This window comes from Strongylocentrotus purpuratus, unplaced genomic scaffold (assembly GCF_000002235.5).
Source record: "Strongylocentrotus purpuratus isolate Spur 01 unplaced genomic scaffold, Spur_5.0 spur5_scaffold_15, whole genome shotgun sequence".
NCBI lineage: Eukaryota > Metazoa > Echinodermata > Echinoidea > Camarodonta > Strongylocentrotidae > Strongylocentrotus > Strongylocentrotus purpuratus.
The window spans coordinates 9,433,476-9,444,437 of NW_022145600.1; the positions used below are offsets into that span (position 1 = coordinate 9,433,476).

Sequence of the window (10,962 nt, forward strand, 5' to 3'; positions counted from 1 at the left end):
AGAGAGAGACAGAGAGCCAAAGAAAGACAGAGAGCCAAAGAAAGACAGAGACTGAGACAAAGAGAGAGAGAGAGAGAGAGAGAGAGAGAGATAGAATGAGAAATAGAAATACAGATGATACGGGGAGACAGACAGACAACAAAGGTAGACTCACGGACAGACCGAAGTGGGGAGGGTAGAGCGCTCATTTACGTCTCGTGACCAAACTACTAAGCGAATAATGCAAGAAGCAGATGAATGGCTGTGGATCAAAATTAGATTACCATTTCTATTAATCTAATATAACCTTTCCAAAACCATCCTTTCGCCTTGCATTGTATCACAATTCGATTTGTATAATTGATCAGGCATAGATAGAAACAGGATAGAAATTGAACACATTTCCTTCTGCTTCTAAGACTATAAACTGCCTAATGCTGTATCCAAAGATTGGGACTTCCCTTTGAAAACTGAATCAGCCATATTTTATTTCCGAATTATGATCAATTTCATTATTTTAAACAAATTCTTGATCTCATTTTTTAAGTCATTTACCGCGGCTCTATATAAGAGGTAATGCTTACCAATGTTTGGGCTCTGACAAAAAAATAAAATCCGAAATGTCGAAGACATATTAAAGATCCCTATAACTAAACTAAACCAATTTTCCTCATCACAGAACTCTTTTTTTTTAAACTATCCAACCTGTCAAGATTAAATTGTTCAGTAATTTCTTCATAATTTCAAGTAATTCACCTTGTGTTTAAAAAAATTCCTTACAGTTTGCATCCGGGTTTTTTTTCTTTCTTTTTCTTGGGTGGGGGGGGGGGGGTTATGGCCATGTACAACAGAATAGAGACATCGTAGCACGATGACGGAGTAAAAATTACACGAAAGCGGCTAAATACATGCAGTACATGTAATTGGTTGATATTTGTTTTGTTTATTCTTTTTTTAATCCAGTTTAATCTTAATCTTCCGCAATTTAAAGTTTCACCTTCAAATTTCTTATCTAAAGCAATTTTAACCACACAAATAACTATAATTGTTTTAATATTCTGGCACCTTTCAGCACCTTTTCATGCTTTAATTGATTTTGTTTTCTTCACTGAACCCATGACTGTAGGAAGATCCGTTAACGCCGTTGCCAATTTACAGAACTCCTACACGTTAATCTCATCCTGCGACGTCAGCACGCTCCCCTGTCACCTGACTTTGTGATTGTTACTACAGATTAAGCACGTGTACCTAGAAAATACACATCGTGAAAAAGGTTTAACTTATTTAAATTGCCTCATAGCGTTGTCTATTTTTAACAATGAGCCTCCAAACCAAATGACTTTCAGAATCAATACTGCAAATTAAATAAACTAACCGATTCGGGCTAAAGCGTGACTTGCAGAGAGGTATACCGGTACACTAAATACATCAAACATTTTCAAACAAGAAACAGATGCACCAAAATAGAATTAGTACTGAAGAAATAATGGATATCTTCCTCTTGATAGCTGTTCAAAATACATACGAACAAGAGAGAGGGGAGAAAGAGATACGAAGAGAGATATATAATTATAGATAGACCTATAGAAAGAAAGAGTGATGTATTGTAAGAGAATGAGACATACATGGGAGTTGGAGAGAAAAGGAAATACATGTAGATAGATAGATAGAGGGAGGGAGAGAGAGAGGAATGAGAGAAAGAGAGAGAGGAGAGAGACAGAGAGAGAGAAAGAAATTTCGCAAATCCTGACTCTACGTACTTCCTTCACTCCCTCGCAGTGGCGTAGGTAGGGGAACATGGGGGACCTCCCGCCTCCAATGACAACAAAACAACAAGAACAACGAGAATTAAAGGAAAAGGAATGGAAAAGGAAAAAATAAGTTGATACAATCTAACCCCCCCCCCCTCCCCCACAAACACACACGCACACGCACACGCACACACCAATCACCAATCGTCCCTTCATTCGACGGCCGTGTTCTCTCCCATTTCATTTATTTCGGAAGACCAGTGCCGCCCGCAGGACACATGTGCCCCATCGGTGGCTGGACCCTTCCTACGCCTTTAATTATACTCTCGATTTTATTTGGATCAATTGGATCATCTTTGGATAAATTCAAAGTCATGGCCAAGGCCCTTGCGATGTCCGCTAACCTCACTCTGGTTTACATACCAAATTCTCTTGGATCAAGACAGTATCCAGTACGAAAATATGGCTGTCATCTGGTCCCCGGTAGATTCCCACTGTACTACTTGTAGCTACTTGGTCTCTCTATATAGAAAACAATGCCTAAGCGGTGGCCGTTGGTCCCCCATGGTCCTCTTTTTCTTATGTTAATTGAGAGGTGAGTTGATGAGATAATAACCTGTCAGTGACCAAACTGGGAGGTCTAATCCCTCCTGGCCAAAGTAGTGCAGACAGGTTTTAATCGAACACACATCGAAATCTTTGAGGGGATAAGTGGGGTCGAGGGAGACTTGCCTCTCTCACTTAAAAAAAAATTCTGAAAGCACAATTTCTCTAAAGAATAGTCTGCGAAATATTTTGTTAAAGCTTTGGAACAAACGATTCAGCTATGAGTGTAAACATGACGTTTTCGATAGTTTGCAGATGTTGCTGTAAGCTATTTTTTAAAGCTAGAAAATAATATCGGAGTGTGTACTTTTAATATGGCACAGAATTAGAACATCGAAACGATGATATACTTTTTAAATTTCTATTAGGGTTGGGTGAGGCATGCTAGTTGGGTAAAATGTTGGTGACGATGATCACCGTGCATCAAAGACGAAATTAGTCTGATATGATAGGTTTTTGTCCTCGGTCTTATTCTTCATCGGATTCTCGTAACTCTCTTCCATTTTATTCTTTTGTCTGATCCTCTTGTCTGTTCTAATCCTCATGGTGTCGAGAGGGTTATAATTCAAAATATACTGCGATGATAATTGCTCCGCAGTTTAAAAAAAACACTGTATACCTAATCCTAACCATAAACCAAATCAAAACCATTATCTTTGAGTAAATTAAACACACGGCAATTGTTGTCGGATTGTGTGTTGGATCAGACGATCTTTGATCACCCCTGGCAAGCTGAATAATATATACATGTACAACAAAAATGGTGTATGAACTATGCAGACAGATTTGATTTAATATGATGAACTGAAATCTGACGGAAATTTAAATGAAATGATATCGGAATCTGGCATATACTATTGCTCCTGCGGCAATTGCTCCGAGTCAATTTACTACGTTTAATAACCAACTTCTCAACTTCAACACTGTACCCAACACTATACTTCAACACTTAACTGAACCGACACCTAATCTGAAACCCAAGTGCAACCCTAATCCTAACCCTATACCTTTGACGAAGTAAAGCGCGGACCGATTATCGCCGGAGAAAAACTGTAGGGTCACATTTCAGAGACTGATCTTTTCCATTTCCATTCGTATCCTTGACAGGGCGCGGTGAGGAATGGAGTCCGTAGCCACCTTTCCCGGTGCCGTCTGGACATCGTACGATCCGTGGTACCACGTCACCGAAACACCACTCCTCGTAACCAACCTCGTCGAGTTTCAGACGACGGCGCATAACGTCTCGGACGTCGGCACGACCGACCGTTCCAACGACACGACAACGACTCTCGACATCGTGGCGCTTGTTCTCCTACCACTCGTTCTGGCAAGTATTTAACATGATCGCAAAGATTAATATAAAACTAGGCGTTGTGGCGTGCGCCTGTAATCCAGCGTACAATGGAAGTTGCAAATTAAAAGAACGAAACCTTTATCAAAATAACACATTCAGTTGGTTGTTTGGACTAAAAAGGTTTCCTACCATTGACATCGGTTTGAATCTATCCTTTTTCCCTATAAGCTATGGCATAAACTCTTGTTCGGTTTTTAACATCAACCTCGCAAATGAACGTCAATGGTTCTATGAGAGTACTTGCCGGAAGTTAGTAAGCACCTCAAAGGGGTTTAATTTGGATTTTGGGTTAAGGTATATGAAACAAGAGGAATAAGACCCAAAACGCACGGATTTATTTGACGAAATTGAATACCCCTGTCTCATTGGAAGTCTGATCAGTAGACTGAACACTCATCTACATCATGATCAAGAGTAGCTCATGAGGGCTGTCCCGTCTTTGGGAGAGCAGGGGACGGCTACCCCCGATAAATTGGGTACGATAATAATGTATCGTAATCATGAAGCACAAGCCTTTGATTAGCTCCACAACCCCCTGGCCACCCCCATCTCCCCTCCCCCGATCGTGTAGACAGATCCATGCCACTGAACCAGCCGGGGAGGGGGAGGGTGGAGCTGATTCTTCGTGGAAGACACATTAACTTTTCCTCCCCTGTTTGTATCATAGGGGATACCTAGTGTGACGCATCGGGTAATCCCTGCAACACAGACATGTCTCCTCCATCTCCGATATCCTCCCAGACCGATGCAGCGCATGTTATACACTCCTGAATGAATTATCCACCGTTATTCTCTAAGTCTTATTTAAAGGGATTTGGTAACTTTGTCTCAGATTCTGAAACAAAACCCTTGATTTAGCTCATGCTACAATGATAATTATAAACATTTAGGTCAGTCAGGATCCCCATGACTTTTACAAGTCAATCGCCTGTCTGATTATCAAGATATTTATGATTTGAAATCGAAATTTAAAAATTCGTTTTCCTAACGGTTTCTAATCACACTACAGTCAATTGGGGAAAATTGGTATGGGAAAGCCGGTCACTCAAAGATTATTACTTTTTTGAAGCACTTCATGATCATTTTGAAGCGCCAGTTTTCGATGGCTTCAATATTACACCATAGCACAGACACTGATAACACGTAGAGCCGTGCCTCTTAGATTGAACATTGTTTAACGATGCCTTTAAAGGTACTATGTCCCATTTGCAGGCCAAAAAAATGAAAAAGTTAAATTCCAACTGCATTTGAAAGATGATACTAATTTAGAACTTCCCTAAAAAAGGTGGGGCTTGAAAATGTCTTCAAGTGGGAAAATAATGACTATTAGTTGTCAAATCGACTTTAGGGCTATAGAGCCCAAAAGAAATAGTCTTGATTTTCAGCCAATTGTACCGAATGGTCATACGTTTTATGCTGCGCAAAGATTCAATCAGTTTAATCTTGGCCATCACAAGAAGTGGGTTATTGAAGTAGAAAAATGCTCCTGTACCCTTTACAACTCTTTTCATGTATGTTATTACCAAAGAAGAAAAAAAAACCAGTCATTCACTCAATAGTGTCTGACAGTGAAGTCTAGCAAGTAAACGGGTTTCCAGCATAATTTGAATATGAGGACACTGCTAACGTTTAAATTTCACAGAGAGAACATACATGACATATTCATAATTCCTGCAAAGTTCTACAGCATTTGAGGTTGGCTGCAAAAGGGACATAGTACCTTCAACGTCTTCTCTATCGTAAAACAAGGAAGTTCTACTTCCCAAAATAACATTGCTTCCTGTAACATGAGAGCTTCTTTAAACCACGTACTCGAGTCAAGACGTGTGTGTCGTCTTCTTCTACTGTGCAATACGTCACACTTTATGAATTATAATCTAAGCTGCTTTCGCAGCAGGTTTAGATTTAAAGGAAATATAATCATAATAACGGGCTACTAAACTGTTGCCACATGATAGTGTTTGGTGTGTAATGCAAAACAGTAATGCGTTAACAAAACTAATAGAAGGGCGTTATTACAACGTTCTGGACGGAACTGGAGAAAAATAATGTTGTTGTTGTATTCCAACATCTTCCTTTCTCCACCTCTTTCTCTCTCTCCCTCTCTTATTCTCTCTCTCTCTCTCTTATCTTCTCTTCTCTCTCATGCTCTTATTCCCTCTCTCTCTCTTTTATCTTCTCTCTCTCTCTCTCTCTCTCTTTCTCCATTATCTCATACTCTCACTTATTCTTTCACCTTCTCTCATACTCCTTCCCTCCTCTCTCTTACCTTATCTTCACTTACTTTGATTATTTCCCATCAATCTATCCAGCCTTCCCGTGATAATACCATCATTCAATTCTTTTACGTTATAATATTCAAACATACTCACTTACTTACTCATGTATGATATGAAAATAAAAAGAGGTGGTATTCATACACCAATAATAATAATTCCATGACAATATTTAATAATAATAATAATAATAATAATAATAATAATAATAATAATAATAATAATAATAACATAATATTCCCTGTTTTAATGTATAGCGCTCAATACATCGATCCAACGATGTGCCAAAGCGCTTTACAGGTATATTACTTTTTGAAGACAGATTTAAAGACAGATAAGTCATGTAGATTCAAATAATGAAAGATAGGAAACCGCATAATACACTTACCGAGTGAGCCCTCCCCCTCCCTTTTGACGAATATTGACATAACGTCTACATATTTGCAGAAATAATGGGCCCACCATTCATTGTCTATACACGCACCATCTATGTACAATTCTGGTTAGTGAAATAATGCATTTAGTGTAATGAATCAATTACGATAAAATGGAAATTACATAACATTTGTCAAATAACGATTAATCCTTTAATTTTTCATCTCTCTTTGCCACCATGCCCATCACAGCTATGCGGTCTCGTCGGTAACACTCTGGTCTGCATCGCCGTCTTTCGGTTTGCACCTCTTCGCATCGTCGCCAACTATTTCATCGTATCCCTGGCGATAGCGGACATGGCGGTGTGTGGTATTGTCATGCCTCTGGCCGCTATACAGGTAACCATATTGTTTGCACCTTTTTTTTAGGGGATAGAGGTGGTATAATTATATAATATTGACTGGCCTTGAGGGGTATATCAGAAATATTGACCAAGCTCAGATCATATTGCCCCGAGTCGAAAGACGAGGGCAATATGGTCTTAGCGCGGTCAATATTTCTGATATCCCCCGAAAGTAAAGCCAGTCAATATTTTGATTGTTATCCAAATCAGACATCTAGAGCAAATACAGAAATCCACCATGACAATCTCAAGAACTGAACAAACTTTTTCAAACCAGCACTGTGCATCCAGTGCTTGAATTTGTTTTCGATACACTGCAAACAGTGTGCATTTGGTGTGATTATTACGTCACAATAGATTGCGAGCAAAGTGCGCAGGTTCTCGTACGCATAATAGATGCGCAATGAAAATGACAAAATACGGCGCGGTCAATACAAGATGCCCGGATGCGAGACCGTGGAAAATACCAAGGTATATTTTCACTCGTCTCTACACGCAAAGTCAATACGCGCAGGGAGACCAAGGAAAATACAAAGAATATACCCCTCCGTTCCCACTGCTAGTAAAAAAAACTAGGGCAATACGGTTTTGTAAATGACCAGCTCAGATGTCTGATACGGGTAATAATTGATTATATCCCACATACTAAGAATCTTGCTCTACGATTGGTCAAAAGTAACTCACGTGATGAAAGAAAGTTCGCCTTTATTGATGGGAGAAGCAAAAAGTTAATTACATTGTGTAGAGAGTACTACTATCTACACAGTGCAACGTACTTTCACTGAAGATAGAGGTACTATCTACACAGGGCAACGCACTTTCACTGAAGATCATCCAAAAGCGCACTAAAACAGGCGTAATTAAGCGCGCATTACCAATGAGCACAATTAAAGAAAACACATGCGCGCACCTTACCCTCAAGGGGTTGGGTTAAACTTAAACTTTTTGTGTGTCAATTTGGGCCTAGGTGTCTTTTATGTAGATGCATACACGTCCTTTTCTTTTAGTAGTTAAATTGTTTTAGATGTGGAATATAAAGCAAATAATCACCTTTTGGTTTCAGGCGATGACAAACTATCACTTCCTCGTCGATCAGAATGTATACGCTATCTTTCCTCAGCTTCGCTTCGGAAAGATAGCTACATCAAATCGCTTCAGAAGTGATAGTTTGTCCCATCACCTTCACCAACGGTAATTATTTGCTTACTATCAGCAAAACGCAACAAAATTATAAGGGACTTTTGTATCACCGATTGCTGGGGAACATAGGGTGAAATCTGTTGGGAAATTCGAAAATGAAATTGGCAGTTTTTACTTTTCATAGCAATTTTTGAAAATATAGCGACAGCCTCTTTCTTGTTATAAATTTTCGTTCGCAAATTTAGTCTGATGACCCCCCCCCCCCCTGCTACCAATTACGCCCCTGCTTAGAAAAATGCCAAGATATATTTGTCGATATATAGGTCGATTGAAATATAGATTGATGTGCTCGAATATTATTGCATTGTCTCTGCGACTCGTCACTGATCTGGCTACTTTTCACGAAATATACCCCAGTTTTTTTCATTAATTCGGGATACCGGAGTAGGATTAAATTAAATAGATTATGGATCAAGTGAAACATGAATTAGTTCGAATACCATTCCATCGACTCCCTGGCAATAGCTGATATGGCGGTGTGTAGTATTTTCATGTAAAGCTGATGTACGGGCAACGAAAATCATGTGTTTTTTTTAATTTTTAAGTTAGGATGAAATAGTAGGATTGGTATATTATTAAGACATAGTCTAAAACTATTTCATCTTCGCCTTGGCGATAACTGACATGACTGTCTATGGGCTATTCATGCCACTTGCTGCTATATAGTTAAGTAACCCCCTCCCCCCCTCCCCCTCTCAACCCCTCTTTCAGTCTGAATGATGCACGTAATAAAGCAAACTGATGTCACGGAAATACTTGAAGAAATGGAGGGTGAGTGAGAAGGAAAGTGGTGGGAAGCAGGAAAATTGAGAAGTGAGTGAGAGATATTCGCAAGGAGCCACGTCCCCTTTCACAAAGTATGAACAATTGCTTACATTCCCAGGACAAATATTACCACCCCCACCTCCCCCCTACCCCCCCCCCCCCCCCCCCCTCCTTCCCCCTCGTAATGCTGAAGCCAGTCCCTCTCTCTCTTTAAATGATCACCTTGGTAATTATTTGTAATTAATCTAAATTACACAATGTTCCATACGGTAGTCAAGGTTGTCTTTCCTTACCATTGTTATTCTCTTCCTCACTTTCTCTAACAGGAGCTAGCTGGTGAGTGGCGCCTTGGTATAATCCTCTGCGATGTGTGGGTGTGTCTCGATGTCCTCATGAGCACGGCATCCATCTGGAATCTCTGCGTAATCGCTCTCGACCGCTACATGGCCATCACACGTCCAGTTTGGTACGCTCTCCGTCGGACACCGCTGATGGCCGCGGTTGCGATCACCGTGGCCTGGGTTCTCTCCATTATCGTCAGCATCCCCGCTCTCCTCTTCGTCGGCGGCTACGACCCGACGACGAGTAACTTTTGCGTGCTCAACATCAGTCCCGTCTTCGCCATCATCTCGTCGATGATTTCATTCATTATCCCCTGTGTCGTCGTCCTGGTCGTTTACCAACGGATCCTGGTGGCAGCGCGACATCATAGTCGACGTCGAGTTCGTCCAGCGATCATGAGCGTTTCGACCGTACCGGCGGCCACGGCCAAGGCAACGACACGTGCAGGAAACAATGGTAGCTCACTAGCATGTAGCAGTAGCGCTACCAGTAGTAACCCTACAAGTAGCAACCCATCGGCAACACCGTGCAGCAACCGCAACAACCATGCACATAATAATGCCAGTACAACAAACAGCGAGGGACAACCGAGTCTTGTCTCGTTGGACCCAAATGCGAATAACACAGCAAGCAATTATCACTTGGCAGAAATTAGTCAGGAAAACACAGATTTTAGTGCTGCAGACAAAACAAACGATGAAAGGAATCATTCTGTAAACGGAGCAAATAATGTCGGCGAAGAGGAGCAGACAGATAATAATCATTTATCGGTTAAACCGAAGTCGAAGCGTGTGACATTAATCACGGACGACGCCCCGACGACGCTGGCGATAGCTAATAACGCAATCAACCATCACCACCGCCATCCCGCGTTCGTCAGACGGCGACAAATATCAGTCTCTCGCGAACGGCGTGCCGCGTTTGTCCTCGCCATCGTCGTCGGCGTCTTCATCTGTTGCTGGTTACCGTTTTTCATCATCAACGTTCTCCTCGGGATTTGTCCGACCTGCCCCGTGTCCCCCGTCGCATTTCAAGTGGTCACGTGGCTCGGCTGGTGTAATTCTATTCTCAATCCCATTATTTATACGACTTTTAACCGCGAGTTCAGAAACGCTTTCAGAAAAATCCTCTTCTGTGGGAAATTATAGCTTGCCAGATTCATACATTCGTTATAAATGTTGTCATCTTCTTTCGTACGACTTTGGAATTCAAAAATGAATTAGAGCCTTTTGATAAGTTGTCGGAATCATGAGCGAAGTATTTTTTTTATCAGAATAATAGACTACTTTTTATGAAAAATGGAACATAGCAGCTATGAGAAGCCTGTCGAAACTAATTTTAGATGGCCTGATTTATGTGAGCTTACTGTCGGACCTCAGAAACAAGATGAAGCTTTGTCAAGAATTGTCAGATACTTGAAGGACTATTTATTTCAAAAGGAATATATACTGATTAATGACAGATTAAATACGTAAAATACTATGAGGAAGTACATTCTGTACTTCAAATATATCCACGTGATTTCATTGAATGTAAGGATAATGCCATCAAATTGGAAAAGTGAACATAGATGCCTATATTTAGCATTTCATGCTTACTTGACCAAGATTATTTAAAACAACTACCGAAGCTTGAAAGTGCCACAAAAGACAGGATAACCACTGGCGTAGCCAGACTTGTTAAAGATAAACTTGAGTTCTGGTAATGCGATTGCATTGCAAAAGAAAAGGTGTGGAATGGATCAGAAAAGTTGATCATATAGCATGTAAGTAATGGTGTGTAATGCAAGGTTCTGGAGTCATCAAAATCATCATAAATTTGGCAGAGTCTTGGTAAAGTAACAATCACTTACACAGAAAGATGTATATGGGACAACACACATGGTGTCGGGGCTAGTACTACCCTGATTTC

At 40.6% G+C, this 10,962-nt stretch overlaps 1 protein-coding gene across 1 annotated transcript; it reads left to right on the forward strand.

Moving 5' to 3' along the window:
- Positions 1-3,456: 3,456 nt before the first annotated feature.
- Positions 3,457-10,726, forward strand: LOC105439163 (5-hydroxytryptamine receptor 1A-beta-like). Its single transcript, XM_030986460.1, has 3 exons — positions 3,457-3,663; positions 6,593-6,739; positions 9,036-10,726. The coding sequence occupies exons 1-3, from the start codon at positions 3,457-3,459 to the stop codon at positions 10,197-10,199; spliced, it is 1,518 nt and encodes a 505-aa protein (XP_030842320.1). The 3' UTR covers positions 10,200-10,726.
- The last annotated feature ends 236 nt before the right edge of the window (positions 10,727-10,962 follow it).